Source organism: Macaca nemestrina, chromosome X (assembly GCF_043159975.1).
Source record: "Macaca nemestrina isolate mMacNem1 chromosome X, mMacNem.hap1, whole genome shotgun sequence".
Lineage (NCBI taxonomy): Eukaryota > Metazoa > Chordata > Mammalia > Primates > Cercopithecidae > Macaca > Macaca nemestrina.
In genome coordinates, this window is record NC_092145.1 from 88,205,665 (window position 1) to 88,232,186 (window position 26,522).

Here is a 26,522-nt window from a genome sequence, read left to right on the forward strand (position 1 = left end):
ATCATCACTGGCCATCAGAGAAATGCAAATCAAAACCACAATGAGATACCATCTCACACCAGTTAGAATGGCGATCATTAAAAAGTCAGGAAACAACAGGTGCTGGAGAGGATGTGGAGAAATAGGAACACTTTTACACTGTTGGTGGGATTGTAAACTAGTTCAACCATTATGGAAAACAGTGTGGCGATTCCTCAAGGATCTAGAACTAGATGTACCATATGACCCAGCCATCCCATTACTGGGGATATACCCAAAGGATTATAAATCATGCTGCTCTAAAGACACATGCACACGTATGTTTATTGCGGCACTATTCACAATAGCAAAGACTTGGAATCAACCCAAATGTCCATCAGTGACAGACTGGATTAAGAAAATGTGGCACGTATACACCATGGAATACTATGTAGCCATCAAAAAGGATGAGTTTGTGTCCTTTGTAGGGACATGGATGCAGCTGGAATCCATCATTCTTAGCAAACTATCACAAGAACAGAAAACCAAACACCGCATGTTCTCACTCATAGGTGGGAACTGAACAATGAGATTACTTGGACTCGGGAAGGGGAACATCACACAGCAGGGCCTATCATGGGGAGGGGGGAGGGGGGAGGGGGGAGGGGGGAGGGGGGAGGGATTGCATTGGGAGTTATATCTGATGTAAATGACGAGTTGATGGGTGCAGCACAGCAACATGGCACAAGTATACATATGTAACACAACTGCACATTATGAACATGTGCCCTAGAACTTAAAGTATAATAATAATAATAATAATAATAATAATAATAATAAAATAAAACTACACTAAAAAAAAAATTCTCTAAAAAATCAATGAATCCAGGAGTTGGTTTTTTGAAAAGATCAACAAAATTGATAGACCACTAGCAAGACTAATAAAGAAGAAAAGGAGAAGAATCAAATAGACGCAATAAAAAATGATAAAGGGGATATCACCACCGACCCCACAGAAATACAAACTACCATCAGAGAATGCTATAAACAGCTCTACGCAAATAAAGTAGAAAATCTAGAATAAATGGTTGATTTTTTGGACACTTACACTCTCCTAAGACTAAACCAGGAAGAAGTTGAATCTGTGAATAGGTCAATAGCAGGCTCTGAAATTGAGGCAATAATTGATAGCCTACCAACCAAAAAAAGTCCAGGGCCAGATGGATTCACAGCTGAATTCTACCAGAGGTACAAGGAGGAGCTGGTACCATTCCTTCTGAAACTATTCCAATCAATAGAAAAAGAGAGAATCCTCCCTAACTCATTTTATGAGGCCAATATCATCCTAATAACAAAGCCTGGCAGAGACACAACAAAAAAAGAGAATTTTAGACCAATATCCCTGATGAACATCGATGCAAAAATCCTCAATAAAATACTAGCAAACCAAATCCAGCAGCACAGCAAAAAGCTTATCCACCATGATCAAGTGAGCTTCATCCCTGGGATGCAAGGCTGGTTCAACATTCGCAAATCAATAAACATAATCCAGCATATAAACAGAAACAAAGACAAAAACCACATGATTATCTCAATAGATGCAGAAAAGGCCTTTAAGAAAATTCAACAGCCCTTCATGCTAAAACCTCTCAATAAATTTGGTATTGATGGAACTTATCTCAAAATAGTAAGAGATATTTATGACAAACCCACAGCCAATATCATACTGAATGGGCAAAAACTGGAAGCATTCCCTTTGAAAACTAGCACAAGACAGGGATGCCCTCTCTCACCACTCCTATTCAACATAGTGTTGGAAGTTCTGGTTAGGGCAATCAGGGAAGAGAAAGAAATCAAGGGTATTCAGTTAGGAAAAGAAGAAGTCAAATTGTCCCTGTTTGCAGATGACATGATTGCATATTTAGAAAACCCCCTTGTCTCAGCCCAAAATCTCCTTAAGCTGATAAGCAACTTCAGCAAAGTCTCAGGATACAAAATCAATGTGCAAAAATCACAAGCATTCTTATATACCAATAAAAGAAAAACAGAGCCAAATCATGAATGAACTCCTATTCACAATTGCTTCAAAGAGAATAAAAGACTTAGGAATCCAACTTACAAGGGATGTAAAGGACCTCTTCAAGGAGAACTACAAACCACTGCTCAGTGAAATAAAAGAGGACACAAACAAATGGAAGAACATATCATGCTCATGGATAGGAAGAATCAATATCGTGAAAATGGCCATACTGCCCAAGGTTATTTATAGATTCAATGCCATCCCCATCAAGCTACCAACGAGTTTCTTCACAGAATTGGAAAAAACTGCTTTAAAGTTCATATGGAACCAAAAAAGAGCCCGCATCTCCAAGACAATCCTAAGTCAAAAGAACAAAGCTGGAGGCATCACGCTACCTGACTTCAAACTATACTACAAGGCTACAGTAACCAAAATAGCATGGTACTGGTACCAAAACAGAGATATAGAACAATGGAACAGAACAGAGTGCTCAGAAATAATACCACACATCTACAGCCATCTGATCTTTGACAAACCTGAGAGAAACAAGAAATGGGGAAAGGATTCCCTATTTAATAAATGGTGCTGGGAAAATTGGCTAGCCATAAGTAGAAAGCTGAAACTGGATCCTTTCCTTACTCCTTATACGAAAATTAATTCAAGATGGATTAGAGGCTTAAATGTTAGACCTAATACCATAAAAGCCCTAGAAGAAAACCTAGGCAATACCATTCAGGACATAGGCATGGGCAAAGACTTCATGTCTAAAACACCAAAAGCAATGGCAACAAAAGCCAAAATTGACAAATGGGATCTCATTAAACTGAAGAGCTTCTGCACAGCAAAAGAAACTACCATCAGAGTGAACAGGCAACCTACAGAATGGGAGAAAATTTTTGCAATCTACTCATCTGACAAAGGGCTGATATCCAGAACCTACAAAGAACTCAAACAAATTTACAAGAGAAAAACAAAGAACCCCATCACAAAGTGGGCAAAGGATATGAACAGACATTTCGCAAAAGAAGACATGCATACAACCAACAGACACATGAAAAAAATGCTTTCTCTGTTTCTGTGTTTGTTTTCTCTGTTTTTTGTCCCTCTATTTTTCTTTTCTTGCCTTCCTTGTGTGTTACATGAACATTTTGCTTGAGATTTCATCATGATTTATTTGTAGTTTTTTTGAGTGTATCTCTTTATATCATTTTATTAGAGGTGGTTCTGAATATTACATGAAAAACTAACACGTTACTTTTTCATTGTCAGCTGGTATTAACATTTTGCCATTTCAAGTGAAGTATTGAAATATCTGTTCCATTTAGATTCCTTTACTTTCCCCACTTTTAAATATCATTGTCACAAATATCAGATATAATTTTTGTTAAATTTGCTTTAATCATCAACTGTGATTTATAAAATGTATGAAGAGAAAGACAGTGCATTTTATACACCCATATTTTTTCTCTCCCAGTGTTCCTTCCTTCCTGATGCACCAAGATTTCTTCTTTTATCGCTTCCACTGTTTTTTAAATCATTTCATTTCTGTTTATGAACTCCCTTTAGCATTATTTAAGGGTAGGCCTACTAGCAACTCATTATGTTAGTTTTCCTTTGCCTGAGAATTTTTTTTGTACCTTCATTTCTGAGGGTACTTTCACTGGATATAAATTTGCAGTTGGCGGTATTTTTTATTTCAGTACTTTAAAAATGTAGTTCTTCCTTCTGGCCTCCATGGTTTCTGATAGAAACACACTGTCGTATCATTTGAATGGATGTTTTTCTATAGATGATGTCATTTCTTCTTGGCTATTTTCAATATTTTTTAGTTTCTTTAGTTTCAAAAGTTTTATTATGATGTGTGTTGGTGTGCATTTCTTTGGATTTATTCTATTTGGGGTCTGTTAATCCTCTTTAACTTGTAGGTCTTTTACCAAATTTGTGAAGTTTTCTACCAATTTGTTTGAAAATATTTTTAGATAAACATTTTTAAAATTTTTATTTTCATAAGATTCTGAGAATATAATTGTTTTATATTTTGTTCTTGAGGCTTTGTTCATTTTGTTTTATTTTGCCGTTTTCTCCCTGTTGTTCATATTGCATAAATTCTATCGTTCTATCCTCAAGTTCACTGTTTCTATCATCTGTCTCTTCTCTACTACTGGGCCCATCCAGTGAGTTTTTAAAATTTCTGTCATTTTATTTTCAATAATTACCATCTGCTTATTTTAAAAAAAATACTTCTATTTCTTTGATGAGGTTTTCTATTTTTAAGAGAATTTTAAATTGTTTTTTTAAAACATTGTTATTATACGTGCTTTAGAATCCTTGTTCAATCATTCCAACATCTGCTTTATCTAAGAGTTGCTGTCAGTTAATTGACTTTTCTCATTCGTGTTGTGATTTTCCTTATTCTTATTTTCATGGGTGTTTTTTCCTTGAGTTCTTGACATTTTGTCATTTATGTCAGGAGACTCAGGGTCCTATTTAAATCTTTTACTTTATCAGGCAGCCATCTGTTTAGGTTTAGCATACAGGTTTTAGCCTATGTTTGTGAGCTGCAGTTCTAAAGACTATTTAATTTCCAGGACCTTTGTAGTGTGATTTGTAATCTGTGGGGTTTATCTTTGCTGCCTCAGGTATAGAAGATTTCCTGGGCCAGGTCACTGGTTCATCTAGGTCAGCATAAAGAAGTGTCTGAGTTGTGGAGTCAAAGAACATTTCCCATACTGTACTACTTATTATTAGTAGGATACCACTTGCCAATATACCCCAGCCACCTGTTCCTATGTGGGGGAAAAGAATCTCAGACCCACAGGACAAAGAAATATTTGAGCTGGGTACTTATGGTGGAATCTCTGGTGCCCCCTGTAGCCTATTGTCTCTAGTTGTGGGTGGCAAATCTCAGGCCCATGAGGAAGAGGCTTCTCAGGCAAACAATTTGTGCCTCAATTTTGCTTATTTGTGAAACATGGATTATAATGCACCCTTATAAGGTTTTATAAATAAACAAGTATATACATTCATGAGTGTGTGGAGTTTTGTATGATTGATTCAATTATTTAGTCACAATATTCAGAATAGCATCCTCACACATTGTAGTTGCTTCAAAAATGTTTTCTGAGTTAACCAATAAAATAAAAGGGAGTGCTAACCAATTAATCAATCAATCAGTCACTTAACTTATTGGTTAACTTTCAATAAATGCTTGCTTGCTTTTGTCATTTCCTTCTCTAGCAAGTGAGTAAGTCAGGAGTCAGGCACAGGTCTTCTGATTCCATTGCTATAGACAGAATAAAAACTTGCTTTCCAGAAGAACAATACCTAAAGTTCATCTGTTCGTTGAAGGATTATTATGTTCTAGGCATGGTGACAAGCACTACACACAACCCACACACAGAACTATATATGTATCTCTGTGTTTGTGTGTGTGTGTGTGTATCTGGTTAAGAGACATCCTTTATCTAAATAAGAGCTGTTTGTGTTTCTTTTTCTGTGAATGTACGTTTAGTTTCTTATAAGGTTGTTGTTGTTAATTTATACTAGCTCTGTATTTTAGGAATATAAATCTTTAGTCTGTGATATGGTGTACATCTGTTTACTAGTTCGTTATTTATCTTCTAATTTTGCTTATGAATCTTTTACCCTGAAACTTTGTAAAATTTTTATGTAATTAGATCTATCTATCTTTCCTTTATTGATTCTGGACTTTGAATTGCAGTTAGAGAAAATTTCTCCACTCCCAGATTAAAGAGAAATTTATTTATATTTTGTTTTGGTACTTTTTGGTTTTAATTTTTATCTATAAATTTCTGATCTATTTTGAATTTACTCTGGTGTATAGTGTGAGGAATGTATCTAATTTTATCATTTTTCATACTGTCATTCAGTTATACAACATAACCTATTTAAAAAACCAGCTATTCTCCATTGCTTTGAGATATTCCCTTTGTTCATTTGGTCAGCTCATGTAATCTTAACAAACCTATAAGTTAGATAGCATTGTTTACAATTGGATTGATGAGAAAATTCAGGCCCAATGACTTGTCCAAGGTCACATTGCTGGTCAGTGATAGAAGTGGGAGTTACAGATAGGTCTTCATTACCGTGGATCAGGGATTTTCGTCACTACATTATATTTCCTAATAGTTTGACCCTCAGCTCACTGTTTTAAGCAGATATGGAAGCTATCAGCATTCCAATGGTGCGCATAAGTTAGCAGAGATTACAAGAAACCCTTTGCCTTTTCAAGAAACTTAGAGTAAAATGGCTAGCGCTCATATCAGATCCCATTGGCAGATGGGATCATTGTGAGTGAGGCTGCAAGGCATTGAGTAAAACCTGAGTGGGCAAACACAGGGACAGAATGGCAGGAGTATTTAGAGCCTGCCTGATGCTCACTTTTTCCATTTCCTGGGAAAGTATAACTTAAATATTAGTTCAGGTAATACTAACTGCTGTAACAAATACTAAAGTTTGGTGACATAACAGGTTAAGGGTTTATTCCTGAATGTAATTCCAATCCATGTTGGGGAGTAGGAGGATTCTTCTCAGCCATTGAGGAAGCCAGGCTTATGGGAGCTCTGTATTTTTTAAACAGCCTTATTAAACTACAGTTCACCTACCAGGCAATTCACCCATGTAAGTTTACAATTCATGTTTTTTTGTATACTGCATTATGATTTTTAAGGTTATGGTAAAATATATAATCTCAAATTTGCTGTATTAGCCACTGTAAGTGTATAATTCAGTAGCATTAATCATATTCACAATATTATGCAACCATCACCCCTTTATTTCTAAGACTTTTTATTACCCTAATACAATCTCTATATGCGTTAAGCAATAACCCAATTTCTCCCTCTCCAAAGTACCTGATAGCCTCTACTCTCTATCTCTACAAATTTTCCTATTCTAGATATTTCATATAAGTGGAATCATATTTTTTCATGCAATTACCTTTACCAGAGATATTTACTCTTTGTATGGCTTTGGGTTACTGTCCATTGTCTGTTCATTTCAGCCTGAAGGATTCCCTTCTTATAGTCAGGTCTAGTGATATCAATCAGCTGTTGTTTATCTAGGGATATTTTAATTATTCCTTTATTTTCGAAGAAGTTTTTTGCTATATGTAGAGTTCTTGGTTAACAGTTTATTTGTTTAGGCACTTATATATGTCATCTCACGGACTTTAAGTCTCTGCACTTTGTGATGAGAAATATGCTTTGAATCTTACTGAGAATACCTTTACTTGACAAATAATTTCACTCTTCATTTTCAATATTTTCTTTTTGTTTTCAACTATAAACATTTTGTTGATAGGGTATCTCAGCATGGGTCTCTTTATGTTTACTCTGCTTGGAGTTTCTTGAGCATCTTGGATGGGTAAATTTATGTCTTTCATCAAATTTGAGAAGTTTTAAGCCATTATTTCTTCAAATAGTCATTCTCGTTCCTCATCTCCCTATTTTTTTTCTGGGAATCCCGTAATGCATATATTGGTCACCTGCATGATGTTCCACAAGTTCCTTATGTTCTGTTTACTTTCTTCTCCTCAGACTTGATAATTTAAATTGTCCTACATTCAGGTTTGCTCATTTTTTCTTTTACCTACTCAGATTCTCTAGTGAAGTTTTCATTTCATTTATCTTACTTTTTAGCTCCAGCATTTATGTTTGGTTCCTTTTTACAATTTTTCTTTACCAATATTCTCACTTTGTTTATACATTTGTTTCCTGATTTCTTTTAATTCTTTGTCCATGTTTGTCTTTGAGCAAATTTAAGACGGTTCTTTTAGTCTTTGTCTACTAAGTGCAATGTCTGGGCTTCCTCAAGAATAGTCTCAGTTCTTTCTTTTTCTTGTTCCTTTGAATGGGCCACAGTTGCCTGTTTCTTTTTACACTGTGTGATTTACTTTTTGTTGTTAAAAACTGGGCAGTTTTGTATTGTAATGAAGTAACTCTGGAAGTTAGATTCCCCCTTTTCCTCACATTTACCTGTTTCATTTTTGTTTATTTTTGTTTATTTTTTCTAGATTTGTGTTGTTGAAGGCTATAGTAGTCCTTCTGTTATTATTATTATTATTATTATTATTATTATTATTATTATTTTGTTTGAGACTGGGTGTTACTCTGTCACCCCGACTGGAGTGTGGTGTCATGGTTATTGCTGACTGCAGCCTCCACTTCCTGGGCTCTAGCGATCCTCACAACTTCGCCACCTGAGTAGCTGGGACCACAGGTACATGCCACCATGCCCAACTATTTTTTGTATTTTTGGTAGAGACAGGGCTTTGCCATGTTGCCTAGGCTAGCACTCCATTTGTTTAGGTGTTTTTCCAAACTATTTTTGTAGGGACTATTTTTTGTCGTGCATCGTCATTGAAACCTATGCTAATTTAGCTCATGTTCAGCTAATGTTTGGACAGCAATTTCATTGAATGTTAAAAGTTAAAAAATGACAACAACCACCAAAAGAAAAAATAGTCACACACTTCTATCACATTTTTAGATTGGCTCTGTGCTGAGACACTCCTTAAACAGTTAGCCAGATGTGCACTTAACTTAGGGATCAGCCTGACATGTAAGCTTTAGGTCTCCACTAGTATTTTGTGAGCATGTGTCTTGTATGCACATACCTTTCTAAATTCCTCCACGTGGATACTTTTGAATGTCCTTATTTCTAAAGGAACCCCCGTCCAGCTTTTGCTTCCAGATTCAGACAGTCTGTTTTATTTCTTAATCCATAATCATTGCCTTAGGCATTGTGGTTTGTTAGTTTGTCTTGCAGCATCTTGAAAGAGTGCCCATCACTTTTCCAATCTGCATTCTGAATCGAGTAGAACATACATAAATACCTTATATCAGGCCGTCAAATAGCCCTCAAAGAGGTTAGGACAGACATACACAGTAATTTGTCAATAAGTTTTGCTTAGCTCACTCTGGAATCAGGTACTGAGGTCTCACACTAGGAATACAGGCTGAGACTACTTTAAGACTTACACTACTTTAGGATTGCCACTGCTCTGCGGTGAGGGATGTAACAAGTACAAGTAAAAATAGCAGAAAACTACTTTCCTATTATTTTCAAGTGGCTTTTTCTTGATTTAACATTTACATGATTCATGTAAGCCTTTGAATGCTTTCCAGAGTTCTGACAACATTGATTATGCCAGTTCCTGCTTGTTTTTCTGTGTTTCTTTGGGGGCATAAGAGCTTGAAGCTGCCCACTCCTCCATTTTATCTGGTTTCCTCTATCATTCTTAATATATTTATTCCAAGGTTTCCAGCGGTGTCAGCAGGCACTGGAAAATGAATGTATGAAGAAAATTTAAGTATCACACAGGACATGTTTTTGAGTCAGGCCTGGGAATGCAAACAATATTAGTATCCGTATTTCATTGGCTAAAAATGATGCACATGCCCCCACTTCATTGCAGTGGAGTTAAAGAATTTAGGCTAGTGGTGTTCCCAGGAGAAATAAAAAATAGGTTAAGTGAACAACCAGCCAGCTTCTGCTACAACTAGCATACAATTAATATCCTTCTACAACTAGAGTTGTTTCTTTGAGAAAGAGCTGTGACTGGTATCAGGCAGGAACCTTGTTCCTGTTGGGGTTAGGCTGTCAGCTTTAATAATCTTTAGACAAGATTTATTCCAATTTACTCAGTGTTGGGACTTCTGATGCCCAGAAATTGGGGGTTGGGGGGAAGGAGTATGGCCAAACTTAGTACCAGAGCTGAGATAACAGCCAACTAGAGTGTTTGCCTCTCATCTATACCATTGGCATTCAAACATTTTTTTTACCATGACCTAGAGTAAGAAATAACTTTTTGTCACAACTCAATGTATAATTTCATGCATTTTATCTAGAAAACTTTTATAAAACAGTACTGATGTGGGTAGTGCTTATGACTATTTGTCAAATATTTCAGCTCCCCACATTCTGTCACATTGTAGAATTGCATTTTCTTGTACCCTTTGTAGTTATTAATGATGATGTGATATGTACGGCCAAGGACATGTGAGTAAAGCAATATGGGTCATTTTTGGGGAAAACGTTAAGAGCTTGTACACAGTTCAGAATGTTTCAATCATAAAAGCACAAAAATAAAGCTTCTGTAACCCTGGGTACCCCATTGAGGATGATGTACAGCAGAGTCCTCAGGAACCCCCTGGTAGGCAAATATGATGAGTGAGAAATAAACTTTTATTCTTTTAAGACACTGAGATTTAGGGTTTGATTTTTGCCATACTACAGCATAGCCTATGCTGACTGATACAAATACTTAGCTTTACTTCATTCTGTATACTCTTATAGTTGATATTATTCTATTTTGTTTTATTTTATCTTTCAATGCTGGCTGGAAGCTAGTGAATGGGTTTTATGACTTAGTAATGGGGTTGCAAGTTGAAAAATACTACTCTGTGCATGTTCACTTGTCCTACAGGTGATCCCATCTCCAAGCTCCTATAAAGCAATATTAACACCTCCCATCTCTCTACAGGATTGTGGTTATGGAGAGGGTGGAGATGCCTACTGCACAGCCTGCCCTCCTCGCAGGTACAAAAGCAGTTGGGGCCACCACAGATGTCAGAGTTGCATCACCTGTGCTGTCATCAATCGTGTTCAGAAGGTCAACTGCACAGCTACCTCTAATGCTGTCTGTGGGGACTGTCTGCCCAGGTGAGCCTGCTTTATGAGACCAAGCTTGTCTGGGCTTTTCTAGCTGTTGGAGGTCTCTCCCATCCTGAACTCTCAGAACCTAGTTGAAGTATTCTACCTATCAACATAATATTCAGTTTAAGCTCCAAGAAGAGAGAAGTGGTGTCTTCCCAAGATCCCTCTATAAAGTGCTTAGCACATTGTCAGTCACAGATGAGTACTTGACAGCTTTTTCATCATCATTCTCAGCCGAAGACCAAAGTTCAAGGTAAATCTCACTGTAGACTTAAAAGAAGCTATGATGTACTTGGTAGCAAAGCAGTGCACCCCTCTCTTGTGGAATTAGGTCTCCTTTTGGCTACAAGGTGTGATGAATGGGGGAAGAAGTAGAGTGTCTGTCTGGGTCTCTGAGTCAGAATAAGACACAGAGGCAGATAACTCAGAATGAGGGGTGGGCACTTACTTTCAGGTTGGCAAGATTCTTAGGAGCTGCTTTCCCAGGACGAACTGGTCCACGTGCATTGCTTGTTTGATCACCCTGCCATTCCTAATTGCTCTGAACACAGGTTCTACCGAAAGACACGCATTGGAGGCCTGCAGGAGCAAGAGTGCATCCCGTGCACGAAGCAGACTCCCACCTCTGAAGTTCAATGTGTGTACCCAGTTTTCTTCTTCCCTTTTCTCCACATTCCATGGGGTGGCATCAAGATAGGGTAGTAAATACTTCCCCTATCCCCTCATACCTTTTCATGTAGAGTAGAGTAGCAAGGCAATCAGATTAGAATTCTCATTTTACAACATACGATTTTTGCAACTCTGTGCAAATCATTCAATCTCATTGAACCTCATTTCCCACCTCTGAAAAAAGGGTGAGTCATGATAATCATTTTTCTTCATACTTTCTGTGGTGGGTGTCTAGGTCTAATGATAAAATGGATATTAGGAAGCACTTTACAAATTATAATATTTGTACACTTATGAGGTATTACTATTATACAAAGTATATAGGAGCCCTTAGAGCTGAGGAATTGTAAAAGGCTGAATGAAGAACCAGGGTCCAATCTATGCCTATATCACTATCCATTTATCAGGTCGTCTGTCTTTTTTGTCTACCATCTATTTGCTTACTTACTATTTTAAAATTAGTGATATATTTTTTTAATCATGAAAAATTTCAAACATGTAGAAATATTTTTTAAGTGCAGAAAAATGTAAAATTAAAATGCAATTACCCAGCATCTATCCAAAGTTAATAAATCATAGCATTTTGCATATTTGCTTCAGATTTTTTAAAAGAATGAAGATTCCACAGAGGTAATGGAATTCTCTTTTAGATTCTCGCAGAGTCCTGTTACCTCCCTACCTCCTCAGATACAACCACTATCCTGAAATTGTATGTATTCTGTTGGTAGGCTATGCTACAGTAACAAACAAACTGCAAAATTTCAGTGAATTTATACAATAAAAGTTTATTCTTTTTACTGTGCAAAGGCCTTCCTACATCATTTGACCATGCACTCTAGACCATATGTCTTCCAGGTCGATGATACAGGGGAAGAGATGGAGGAGACATATTGCTTCTTAACTGCCTCAGTCTGGAAGTGACACATGTCATTTCAACTCACAGTTCATTGGCCAGAAGTACTCTTATGGCCTTACTGCAAGGGCATAAGGGGAACACATGGGAGTATGTGGATAATTGGTGAGCACCATGCCTCTGCCATACTCTCCACTAATGTTTTAATACTTGGGTTCTTTTGTGATATATGTGCATATTCATAACCGATATATGCTATTATTATGTATTTTATAATGTTTTATAGAAGCGATATCAAGCTCTATGTTCTGTTTCTCAACTTTCTTTTTCCCCTCTATATTATTCATACTGATCCATAAAGGTCTCTAAGTGTTGTAAGATTTTAGGATTATATCATGATTTGTTTATCTTGTGCTCTACTGATGAATGTTTTAGCTTCTTTCCATTGATCTGGATTGTATAATTAGATGTGGCATAGAAATATCATAGGATATGTGCATCTTCGATTAATCGTACTAATTTGTACATACCAGCAGTATATACAAATTCTTTTGCCTTGTTCTTCATGATTTTGTCTGCTCTAGAAAGAAGCAAAATGAGCATAGCCACCCTAATTGGGGAAGTCCCTAGGGAGAAGGGTGACAGCCTGAGGAAGTCCAGGCCCAGGGTAAGTGTGATTGTTTACTGCCCACACTAACTGACTTCCCCCATTTTTCTGTCTCACAGGTGCCTTCCAGTTGAGCTTAGTGGAGGCAGATGCACCCACAGTGCCCCCTCAGGAGGCCGCACTTGTTGCACTGGTGAGCAGCCTGCTAGTGGTGTTTACCCTGGCCTTCCTGGGGCTCTTCTTCCTCTACTGCAAGCAGTTCTTCAACAGACATTGCCAGCGTGGTAAGGGTGGCTGTTTCATGTTTCACATGAATCAGGAACAAGGCTCTTATTGGCAGAATAGAGGAATGTTCTGGGGTTGAGAGATAATGGGCCTTTTCTACTATGCTTGAAAACCCCATGAATAGTCTTCTGTTGGCCTGGGGAACTATCTGGGGCTGCAATAGAAAGCATGGGACTTCAGAGATTACTGAAGCCAACCCTGAGAGTTTAGAAGACCTGGTTCGTTATGTTTCAGGGGTTTTTAAAGGAACATGGTATGGTGGGAAACCCCTCAGGAAAGGAATCCGGAGACCTAGGTTCTACATCTACCTCTAAATCACCATGAAACCTTAGACAAGTCATCTAGCCTCTTCAGACCTCTTTCTTCTTAATCTTTAAGATAAGAGACAGGATTGGATTTGTTGATTTCTGAGATTTTTTCCAATTCTTTATATCTATACTAGTAGGTATAAATTATAAAGCATGTCATGAATGAGGAAGGCTCAGCTATATCTGAGATACGACTGTAATAAAAGTGATTGAGGCCTAAGGCAACTGCTATTAGTATAATAACTTCACAAATGGGGATAACTGAAAGCCCTATGTCCAGAGGAGTCGGCAAACCTAGACTTTTTCCCTCAGATAATACTGATGTCCAAGAGGTCTAGTCCAGTCCGTATCAGATGGCCATGCAAAATTCCAGATGGAAAATCATATTTAAAGTCACAATAACATTGTTATTTCTATTAAGCACAACTTTAGCTACTAGACAAGAATGGGGGACAGAAAATCCAGCTCACTGAGAGAAAAGATGGAGGAGGTGGGAAGGTGGCTGGTCAGGACCAGGCAAAGAGTTAGAACTCCAGCCAAGAGTACCAAGGTTCAGTGCAGCTTCAGTGCCATTAAGGGAACTGAGAGTTAGGCAGGGACACTGAAACAGGAACTCAGATCAGAGAATGAAGTTGATTTATAAGAGGGAGGATAAAGTTCACCAGATAAAAGAGTGCTAAGGACTCCTTTTCATCTTTGTGTCCAAAGCAGCAGTATTTGTGTGGGAAGATCCTGCTAACGTAAATTTGCCTTAGTCAGTTTGGCTCTGGGGCCTAGCAGTTGATCTTGAAAAGCCCAAGAGGTATATTTGGTTGTGCCCTGGCTTAATTGGAGATGAATATAGCATTTCATGGGCTGCAGGATACACGGGGAACACTGTTGTCCCTTTATGATTTTTCTCAAAGTCTACTTCTTGCTAGCTCCTGGGATACTGTGACTCAGGGTAGACATTCCTGTTTCTGACTTTGGAGGCCAGTGTCCCAGATAAGAGTTGTTGCTTAGGCCCTGGATGTGTGGACATGAAACATGAACAATGAAGCATTTGGACTCCAGGGTCAAGAAGATGAAAAGGAGAGAATATCAGAGAGCTGCTTCCGGAGAGGAGACATGGGTAACCCTTTTCTGCTCTCCTTCTATCCTGAAGATAATAATGTGGTAACCTGCTTGGAATATGAAGGCAGGCAGTTTCCTCACTGTTTTTATAAGGGGTAGGAAGGCTAAACATTTCCTCACTTTGGAAAACTGTTTTTCAGGAGTCACTGACTTACACACATACAGGGATGAGATGTATGTGTGAATTAGATCCAATGTAAGATTGCAAGAGAGAAAAGTAGCAACTGTGGCAAACTAGAGAGCACATCCCTTATCAAAAGGGGAATCCCACTACTTGGCTCCAGCTCTTTGTAACCACGTGGAAAAATTTAATGTTGCAAGATCTTCTACATTTTCAAGAGAATTTAGAAATCTGGATTTTTTTTACTGAAATTGTGTAAAACATAGTCAATGAATTTGAATAAAGAACAAAATCACAACCAAAGCAAAGAGGCCAAACACATCCCATAGGTTCTCAGTTTGTGACCTGATGTTGAATTGGACCCATGCATAAAGGGGGTATTACTTTTCTATCATGGCCATAACAAATTACCACACATTTAGTAGCTTATTATCTCACAGTTTCCATAGCTCAGAAGTTCAGTAGGCTCAATTTGGTCTCTGCTTAGAGTCTCAAACAATGCCAAAATTAAGATATTAGCAGGGCTGTGTTTCTTTCTGGAGTCTCTGGGAGAGAATCTGTTTGCTTGATCATGCACAAAGGTGGCAGAATTCAGGTCTATGCAGTTAAAGGACTTAGGTCCCATTTCCTTGCCAGCTGTAAGCCTCTAGGGCCACTTACATTCTTTGACTCATGGCCCCCTTCTATTTTCAAAACTAGCAATGGTGAGTTCTTCTCATGCCACATCTCTCTGATACTCTCTATCTCCTCTGCCTTCCTCTTCTGCTTTTAGGGACACAGGATTACATTGGATCCATAAGGTAATCCAGGATTCTCTCCCTATTTTGAGATCCATAACCTTAATTCCATCTGCAGAGTCTAGTTTGCCATATAACTTAATGTACATAGACATAAGACCAGACTAAATGGCAAGGGAGACGGTATCAAATTCCTGTTTCCCACAAAGGTGTCCTTTTCTCTAGAGAAATTGATTATTTTCCCTGATCCAGTACCAGGTAGCCTCAATCTGATACCCGAATGTAAGTATGTTTCTGAACTGTCACCTCAGCCTGGTGCTACGTGCTCTAGTGCCCAGGGAGAGGAAGGGAATAATCAGCTCCCAGACTTTTCCCTATCTTGTGCTCAGTACCGAGTGCCCAGTTGAGAAGAGCCCCTGCTTTTGGGTAACCCAGTGGCTTTCTGCTTCGAGGTGCAGGAGGTTCGCTGAAGTTTCAGGCTGATAAAACAGCAGAGGAGGAATCTCTCTTCCCCATGGCACCCAGCAAGGAGACCAGTCCTGAGCCCCAAATGAGTGAGAGCATCTTTCAGACCCAGCCACTTAACCCTATCCTCGAGGACGACTGCAGCTCGACTAGTGGCTTCCCCACACAGGATTCCTTTACCACGGCCTCCTGCGCCTCAGAGAGCCACTCCCACTGGGTCCACAACCCCATCGAATGCACAGAGCTGGACCTGCAAAAGTTTTCCAGCTCTGCCTCCTATACTGGAGCTGAGACCTTGAGGGGAAACACAACCGAAAGCACTGGAGACAGACTGGAGCTCAATGTGACCTTTGAAGTTCCCAGCCCTTAACTCTAATGAGGTGAGCTGGAAAGGTGGATCAGAAAAAATAAAAACAACAACAGAAAACAAAACAGAAATTAAGGACGAGCCTCAAGGAATTCCCCTCTGGAATATTATTGTTTACTAGGAGTGGAGGAACAGCAGCAAGCTAGGAACACTTGTGGGTGGAGGGGCAACAGTGGTGATGCTATACTTTTAAGCCAGATAGATATCACACTTCTGGGTCTGCAGCTGTCAGGGAACTGGCAAGGTTGTCATGACACCAGTCTCTCCATTCTGGCCTTTTTCAAGCTGTCTCAGGGCGCCACTATCTAATGGTCATATTCAGGTATCTCCCTTTATGTGTACAAGCAATATGGCACAGTAGAAAAAAATATATACAAGCCTTGTCATCTGGAAACCCTACATTTCAAATCAACCTCCATTCCCTAATAACTATACAAACCTTGTGCGTATATCCCTTCATTTTATGTTTTACAGAGGCAGGAACTGAGACACAGAGAGGGAAAGTTAGTTTCTCAAAGTCACAGAGCAAATTAGTGGGCTAGAACTGGGCAAGAACTACATTTTAGAGTTGGTCCAACTCCACCATTGCAACCATTTGATAGCCAATGTTGGTTTCTCAAAGGCTTACGTAGCATGAGGTAGAAGAGTAGGTAGATTCCCAGTTTTCAACTAACCAAATATCTTGCACTGTTCAATTCTGTATTTCTTCAGTTAATACATTTTCAGCTCTCCCAATGTCTTCCCTGCTCCCTGCATCCAACCTAAGAAAATGTGAACAAATGTACATTTGAAAGTCACAAGTGATATCAAATTTGAAAGTTATAACTGATATCAAATCAGTCAACTTAGGTACCTTCAAGGTTATCTAGTCCAGTTCTTTTTCCAAGGCTTGGGTTCATTTTATAATATCCCCACTAAGAGTTTGTGTAGTCCTTGCTCACATACTTGAGGTGGCAGAGGGCTGACTACTACTCAATGTATATTACAACATATACAATTGTGACTGGTGGATTTGAGCTCAATGTAAGAAAGAGTTTTCCCTATAGTACCCGCCTATCCATCCTGGCTCTGTTCCTTGTGCCAGACAGACCTTATCAGTTTCCTGTGCTTTAAGATAGCCCTGCAGAGGCTTGAAGACAACATTGCCTCTCTGGAGAATACCACTTTAGGTTCTTCTAAAGTATGTGGAGCTTAGAACTAAACCCATCTTCAGGATAAATGGTTTCACCAATGTAGAATAGGGTAGAATTGTCATATCCCTATCTAAGTAATGTGTTTCTGCTATTACATCCTCAACCATTGGCTTAGCCTGTGATATTTGGAGGGGTAGAGAGAGAAGGGTACTCGTGACATTTACCCACATGTTTCTAACTTGATCTGCTCCCTCCCTAAGTCTCTTTGGCTCCTGGCAGCCAGTTGTTCTCTCTGGACTCTGCTTCCTTGTTGCTATACCACAACAGCAGCAGGGGCCTGAAATGGGGTGTCCGCAAGAGCTAATACTCTACAGATGTGGCATATCCTGTCCCATACCACCAGAATACTCTACAGATGTGGCATATCCTGTCCCATTCAACAGGACTGATCTGGAGCATTTCTTGCTTCCCTGTTGTAGTCTGGGGAGCCAGATTCCACATTCATGGGACTACCAGACATGTTCTTAGCTCAACTTGATTATAGAGAAGAGGAGAGAGGACAGTGAATGAGATAGAGTTTCCATGCCCGCATTTTTGGTCAGGTAAGCCTCTCAAAATTGTGTCAGCACATCTACCTAGCACTTTAGGGACAAAATCAAGCCCTTCTCCCCTTTTAGCTCCTCCACACAGCCTCCCTCCTCAACATACACACACACACACACACACACACTCACACACACATATACATACACACACACACGTATTAATATCTATCTTGGGGGAGGCTGGTGCCATAATTCCCAAGCTCATGTCTCAAACTGCTGCGTTGCAGCATGAGGCAGGGCAAACATTTTCCCTTTAGATCCCCGGGGCCTCACCCTGTATTTGAGGTGCTCACCACCCTCAGCAGGGAGAAGGGTTGAAGTTTGCCATTTTGGAACCTTACCGAACATTTCTGAGTCAAAATAATCTTCCTTCTGGGGCCTGAGTTCCCCAAACTACACCCAAGCAGTCCCTCAAAGACAGCCCCCAATCCATTTAAGGACATCTGAGTATGCATCTTTCTATTGAAATGTCAATTCAATCCCAGCTCTCTCACCACTGTTCCCCTTTGATTCTTTCTCAATCGTCTTTTTGCCTTTAGCTCCCACCTATACATCTCATGCTCAGAGAAAAACAAGCTCCTTGGAGGTTGTACTCTTTATTACCTGAGAATCTGTCTGAAACTTGTACAGCTAGTTCCTGTCCCACAAGTATTAGGTGGTTTATTAAGTACATTAGACAGAATGTGCACTTCATCACCAGGTTCTCGCTCTGGCAAAAGAGTGTTCTCTACAGCAAGAGTTTTGCTTTTAGAATTTTATTAAATACATCTTTTGGGTTAGTCCATCTGCAAACACTGATTAAGGGCCCCTGGGGCAACCAGTTGATCAGATTACTAAAAGCACTTGAGAAAAAGCAAAAAGGTCCCATTGTACTGGACTGAGGATTAGATGCAATTGAAATACAAGCCGGTACCAAGCAAGCAGTCTGGCCCCACACAGGTATTAGCAAATATGTGGTAACCAAGGTTTTAGGCCTTGGCCTTTAGGTTTGCTGTTTTGGGTTTTTTTTTTTTTTTTTTTTTTTTTTTTCTGCAACAGCAACAGGTTATTCTTATCTCACTGGCTTACACTGATCGTGTTTATACCTTCTGGTAGAAGTAGTATCCAGACAGAGGATTATTGGATTTGAGCAGACTGCAGGTATTCAAAGGTTGCCATGTGGCTGGCAGTGGTTCAAGCTCACATTTAACACTGCCACTCTAGAGGAAAGATAATGATTGTAACACAGTAATAATAATAATAATAACAACAAAAATGTGATAAAGTGACAGAGTAAACCTTCTTCAGTGTGCTTGCTCATGGCATGAATGTTATGTGAACAGCCCAAGTCATACCCAGCATCACCTTAATGCCAACTTTTTGAGGTTCAGCAATTGGAGGCGGCAATTGGCTTTGCATTTTAGGGTATTTTGGGTAAAGGTGAATTGAAGGATGTTTTTCTTTATAATTTCTGTTTGGCCAGGGCAAATGTCATAGTTGAGTATTTGCTTCAGGAGAGTTTTTTTTACAGATTTCCTTTTCAATGCTGAGACTTATTTCTTTGAGCACTGTGCTTTTATGTATCTTTCTACAAAGAAAGATAGTGGAAGCACAAAGTACATTTGATAAAAACATATTCAACATACCCTTGAGCCTAAACAGTAGTTAAGTTGTCTCTAAATGAACTAGCCAAAAAAAAAAAAAAAAAATGTAGTTTTTGTTTGTAAGGAAGGGGAGGTATTTGCTGAGAATGAATTGTTTGTTTGTTTGTTTGTTTGTTTTTTGTTTTTTGTTTTTTTTTTTTTTTTGGATTACTGTTTTTCTCTCCATATACTTTGACTTGAATTTTGACAGGAGTGAGTCTGGGAAAACAATTTTTTCCTCCAAGATTCTCAGATCCAGGCTAGGAAAGGATTCAGCACTACAGTATACCCCTCCACAACATACAGCCCTGTCACATTGAGATCATAATCCCTTCTGTCTCCCTCCTCCCTACCAACCTCACCTTACTAGCTAGGTCTTCGGTGTTTTACATTGAATATTGGTACATTTTAATTATTTTTTTCTCATAAATGGTTTATAGAGATTTTGTTAAATCTTGAGCTATATGCATGTGTAGATAGTGACAGGGCTGTGTTTGTTTATGATACTCTGCAAACATTTCATATTGGCCAATAAACATAAATATATCCAAACACCTTGTTTATTCCTCTACTTTCAGAGAACCTGGTGAATCATTTTGCTCGTGTGTCTTTTCTCAGTGAGCACAGCAAAAAATGTGTTTCTGATCATTGGACGTGACATCAGTAGTGATGGGATTCACTGACTTGTCACACAGGAGATCTGGGTTATAGTACAAGCTCTCTTTCTTTTTCTGAAATTGTTTATGCCATTATATTCCTCTCTGAGATAAGAATCTCCTAGAAACTGTTGTGTTCTAAACTAATACTTATCAAACAGGGTTCCATGGTCCTAAGGGAACTGTGTACATCTTCTGAGGTCTGCAAAATCTTTAGGAATTTGATTGTATGTGAATGTGTGTGTGTGCATGTTCATTTTGTTCATAATTTCTTAAAATACAAGCATATTCTAGCTAGACTTGTTAAGAGTACTGCCTTACCCTTTCAGGGCCTGTATTTGTGTTGATAATCTTACCAAGTGAAAGAGACCACCTAAAGAGACACTATTTAATTTTGAATGCTATACTTTACTATAATTTAAGAGGTAGGAAAATCAAGTTTCCTTCCATCTTTAATATTCTATAATCTTGACAACAACACATGCTGGCAAGCATATGGAGAAATGTGAAACTTCATATATTGCTGGTAGAATTATAAAATGACATAGCCACTTTTGAAAACAGTCTGGCAGTTTCTCTAAAAGCTAAAGCTAGAGTATGGTCCAGTAATATCACTCCTAGATATATACTCAATATAATCAAAAACATATGTACACACAATACTTGTATACAAATATAAAAAATTATTTATAATATCCAAAAAGTGGAAACAACCCAAGTGTCCATCAACTGATGAATAGATAAAAAGTTGTGGTATATACATATAATAGAATACTATTCAGCAGTAAAAAATATTGAACTTTTGACACATGATACATTGTAGATGAACCTCAAATCATGTCAAGTAAAATAAGTCAGATACAAGAGACCATATATTGTATGATTCCATCTATATCAAATGTCCATAAAAAGCATGCTAATCAAGACAGAATGTAGATTAATGGTTGCCTTGGAATGGCCATGAGAGAAAAAATTAAATGTTAGTAGGCATGATGGATCTTACTTAAAGGATAAAAATGTTCTAAAATTTAGTTATGGTGATATCTGCCCCACACAATAAAGTTAATAAAAATCATTGACTTGTATACATGAAATTATGAATGAATTTTATAATATGTAGAATATTCCTCAATAAAGCTGTTTTAAAAAAATATTCTATGATTACTCATCTCTGAGTAGACTACTGTTGCTTTACTAATTTACTTTCTAAAAAACATTCATAACCAGGGTTGATTCCATAATCAATCTCTTTCTCTCTCTTTCTCTCTCTCTCTCTCTCTCTCTCTCTCTCTCTCTCTCTCTCATACACACACACACACACACACACACACACACACCACTTAATTGCTCAATTCAGTGCAAAAGAAAGAGACACAACTTGAGTCCTATTCAGTTCTCTTCTTTTTAGTCTCTCTACACCCTACATAGCCTAGAGAAAAGAGGGAGAGAAAGCATCTAGGCAGAACTTAGAGGAGGAAGACTTAGAAGGTATCACTCAAACCAAAGGAGAAAGGACAGAGGAAACCACTAAGGCTTAGGGGTGTGTATAGGAAAAGATATATTGGGAAATACTATCACAGGCTGTAGAAGGGTTTGTTGAGGGAACCACTACAGAATGGGGGAGAAGTGACTGGAATTACCAGGCGGTAAGAGGCCAGGGCTTGTGTATTTATCATGCCTCTGAGAAAAGGCATTTTTAAAATCCTAACTGGGCCTTGTATTCTCATTTGATAAAATTATGAATAGGATACAGTAGGAGAAATTGAATCTTCTGATTTATAAATGACAATAAAGGCATAGAAAGGGTTAGCATTTAGGCAACCCTTGTCTGTTTTGGAGTTCATTTCAGTGTGTGTCTGTGCCTGTCAAAAGGCAGTGAGTCCCCACTCTATACCCCAGAAGGACATGGGGAATCAGATCTCTGTGAATAGATAGATCAAAGCAGCAGACAAGTTATCAAACTGTCAAACAAGATTCTTAGGTGATTGTTAATAATCTTTTCACTGGGGACTAAAAACACTTGCATATTTCTGGGCTGGTATGATACTGCTGCATTTTATGTTCTCAGTGTGATTGGCAAGTTTCTGTATACCCAGCAGTTAGTCTTTTAAGTCCTCAGAAATTGTGTACACATGAGTGTTAGGAGTTCACATGCTGCCTGTATGGACAAAATGGATCCCCACTGAGGGCAGCTGTGCGGTCATCTGGCTATCTTCTACAAAGCCTTTCTTCCTTGTGGTTTCCAGTGGGAGCAAATTACCTTCCTTAAGAGCGCCTTTCTAAGGAGTAGTGCAGTGAAAGAGAAGGTGGATGAAAAACCAATATTTAGTGATTATTGCTCATGTGCTTTTGTACTTCCATACTTTGTCTTATTTAATACTCATGATATTCCTAGGTGGTAGGCATCCTTTACGATCTTTATTTAACAAAAGAAGAAACTGAAGTTCACAAAGGTTTAATAATTTTTCTGTGAATATACAGCCGCAAGTGATATGCTGAATTTCAGCCCAAGACTGTCTGACTCTGAGGCCCAGCACTGTCCACTATACCATAGCTGCCTCCTTAAGACAGGCCTCAAAAAAGAGGATGTTTATTCCATTGAGTCTCTCATAGAGTTCAGCTTGGAAAACTACATCAGACACCCTAAGAGTTTCCAAGAACCACATACTAGTGTCAAAATACCATCAGTTATTATAAAATCAGTTATATAAAATCAGTTATTGAACTTATAAAAATGCAAAATGCTCTGGAAAGTCTGAGCAATAGAATCAAACAGGTAGAAGAAAGAAATTCATAGCTCCAAGACAAGGTCTTTGAATTAACCCAATCCAACAAAGACAAAAAATATATATAAGAAAATATGAGCAAAGCCTCTAAGAAGTCTGGGATTATGTGAAATGACTAAACCTAAGAACAATTGGCATTTCTGAGGAAGAAAAGAAATCTAAAAGTTTGAAAAGCTTATTTGGGGGAGTAATTGAGGAAAACTTCCTCAGCCTTGCTAGAGACCTAGACATCCAAATACAAGAAGCACAAAGAACACCTGGAAAATTCATCACCAATAGATCATCAACTAGGCACATTGTCATCAGGTTATCTAAAGTTAAGAAGAAGAAGGTAAGAATCTTAAGAAGTGTGAGACAAAAGCACCAGGTAACCTACAAAGGAAAAGCTACCAGATTAACAGTATATTTCTCAGCAGAAACCCTACTGACTAGAAAGGATTATGGCCCTCTTAAAGCAAACCAATTATCAGCCAATAATTTTGTATCCTGTGAAAATAAAATTCATAAATGAAGGACAGATACAGACTGTTTCAAACAAATAAATGCTGAGAGAATTTGCCACTACCAAGCCAGCACTACAAGAACTGCTAAAAACAGCTGTAAATATTGAAGCAAATCCTGGAAACACATCAAAACATAACTTTTTTAAAGCATAAATTTAACAGGACATATAAAACAAAAATACAATTTAAAAAACTAAAGCAAACAAACAAAAAACCAACATATAGAGGCAACAAATAGCCTGATGAATAGAATGATACCTCGTATCTCAATACTAACATTGAATGTAAATAGCCTAAATGCTCCACTTAAAAGATACAGAATTGCAGAATGGGTAAGAATTCACTAACCAACTATCTACTGCAAAAGCAAGCAAGAGTAACTATTCTTATATCATACGAAAAAAACTTTAAAGCAAAAGCAGTTTAAAACGACAAAGAGGAACATTATAAAATGATAAAAGTCCTCATCAAACAGGAAAATACCACAATTCTAAACATATATGCAAATAACACTAGAGATCCCAAATTTATAAAACAATTACTAATAGACATAAGAAATGAGACAGACAACAACACAATAATAGTGGGAGACTTTAATACTCCACTGACAGCACTAGACAGGTCATCAAGACAGTAAGTCAACAAAGAAACAATGAATTTAAACTACATCATGCAACAAATGGAATTAACCAATATATACAGAACATTTCATCCAACAACCACAGAACACATATTCTATTAAACAATGCAAGGAACTTTCTCCAAAATAGACCATGTGATAGGCCATAAAATGAGCCTCAATAAATTAAAGAAAATTGAAATTATATCAAGCACTTTCTAAGACCACAGTAAAATAAACCTGGAAATCAACTCCGAAAGGAACCTTCAAAAACATGCAAATACATGAAAATTAAATAACCTGTTCCTAAGTGAGCACTGGGCCAAGAATAAAATTAAGATGGAAACTAGAAAATTCTTCTAAATTAACTACAATAGTGACACAACCTATCAAAACCTCTGGGGTATGGCAAAGGTGGTGCTAAGAGGAAAGTTTATAGCCCTACAGGCTTACATCAAAAAGTCTGAGACAGCACAAACAGAAAATCTAAGGTCAGACCTCAAGAAAGTACAGAAACAAGAACAAACCAAATCCAAACCCAGCAGAAGGAAAAACGTATCCAAGATAAGATCAGAACTAAATAAAATTAAAACAAATAAACAAACAAAAAATACACAAGAAAAATGAAACAAAAAGCTGGTATTTGGAAAAGATAAAATTGATAGATCATTAGCAAGATTATCCAAGAAATGAAAGAAAATCCAAATAAGCTCAATAAGAAATAAAATGGGAGATAATACAACTGACATCTCAGAAATACAAAATATCAATCAAGGCTACTATGAACACCTTTATGCACATGTAAATAGAAAACCTAGAAGGGATAGATAAATTCCTGGAAAGATAAAACTCTCCTAGTTTAAATCAGGAAGACTTGGATACCCTTAACAGACCACTAACTAGATGCAAGATTGAAATGGCAATTTAAAAATTATCAACAATAAAAGTCCAGGACCAGACGGATTCACAGTAGAATTCTACCAGACATTTAAAGAATAATTGGTACCAATCTTACTGACAGTATTCCACAATATAGAGAAAGAGGGAACCCTCCTGAAATCATTATATGAAACTAGCATCTCCCTAATACCAAACCAAGGAAAGGACACAATCAAAAAAGAAAACTATAGACCAATATCCCTGAAAAACATAGATGCTAAAATCCTTAACAAAATACTAGCTAACTAAATCCAACAACAAATCAAAAAGATAATCAACCTTGATCAAGTGGGTTTCATACCAAGGATGCAGGGATGGTTTAACATATACAAGTCAATAAATGTGATACACCACATAAACAGAATTAAAAACAAAAATCACATGAACATCTCAACAGATGCAGAAAAAGGATTTGACAAAGTCCAGGTTCCTTTATGATTAAAACTCTCATCAAAATTGGCTTACAAGGAAAATACCTCAAGGTAATAAAAGCCATCTATGACAAACCCACAGTCAACATAATACTGAATGGGGAAAAGTTGAAAGCCTTCCCTCTGAGAACCGGAACAAAACAAGGATGCCTACTCTCACCACTCCTCTTCAACACAGTACTGGAACTCCTGGCCAGAAAAATCAGAAAACCAAAAGAAATAAAGGGCATCCAAACCAGTAACAAGAAAGTAACACTGTTAATGTTTGCTGATATGATTCTTTACTTTTAAAATTCTAAAGATTCTTCCAGAATGCTCCTAGAAGAGATAAAATAATACATCAAAGTTTCCCAATATGAAACGAAGGTACACAAATCAGTAGCTCTTCTATACACCAACAGCGAACAGGCTGAGAATCAAATCGAGAACTCAACCCTTTTTACAATAGCTGAAAAATTTTTTAAAATACTTAGGAGTATACATAACCATGAAGACAAAATACCTCTACAAGGAAAACTACACAACACTGCTGAAATAAATTAGAGATGACACAAACAAATAGAAACATCCCATTCTCGTGGATGGGTAGACACGATATTGTGAAAATGACCATACTGCCAAAAGCAACCTTCAAATTCAATGCAATTCTCATCAAAATACAACCATCATTCTTCACAGAATTGGAAAAAATTTCTAAAACTCATATGGAACCAAAAAAGAGACGGCATAGCCAAAGCAAGACTAAGCAAAAAGAACAAATCTGGAGGCATTACATTCCCTGATTTTAAACTATACAATAAGGCTATAGTCAACAAAACACCATGGTACTGGTATAAAAATAGGCACACAGACCAATGGAATAGAATAGAGAAATCAGAAATAAACCCAAGTACTTACAGCCAACTGAACTTTGACAAAGCAAACAAAAACTCAATCTGGGGAAAGGACACCCTTTTCAACAAATGTGCTGGGATAACAGGCAAGCCCCATGTAAGAGAGTGAAACTGGATCACCACCTCTCACGTTATATAAATATCAACTCAAGA

The 26,522-nt window shown here is 37.8% G+C and overlaps 1 protein-coding gene across 3 annotated transcripts in view; it reads left to right on the forward strand.

Moving 5' to 3' along the window:
• The window catches only part of LOC105476691 (ectodysplasin A2 receptor), a 45,218-nt gene extending 27,498 nt beyond the window's left edge, over positions 1–17,720 (forward strand). For 2 of the 3 annotated variants that reach the window (XM_011732845.3, XM_011732843.3), the window contains exons 3-6: positions 10,485–10,663; positions 11,209–11,294; positions 12,906–13,070; positions 15,803–17,720. In XM_011732845.3, the coding sequence (XP_011731147.1) occupies positions 10,485–10,663; positions 11,209–11,294; positions 12,906–13,070; positions 15,803–16,185 (813 nt within the window). In that variant the 3' untranslated portion in view covers positions 16,186–17,720. The remainder of the gene's footprint in view (positions 1–10,484; positions 10,664–11,208; positions 11,295–12,905; positions 13,071–15,802) is intronic. The other variant, XM_011732846.3, reaches the window with a different exon arrangement.
• The last annotated feature ends 8,802 nt before the right edge of the window (positions 17,721–26,522 follow it).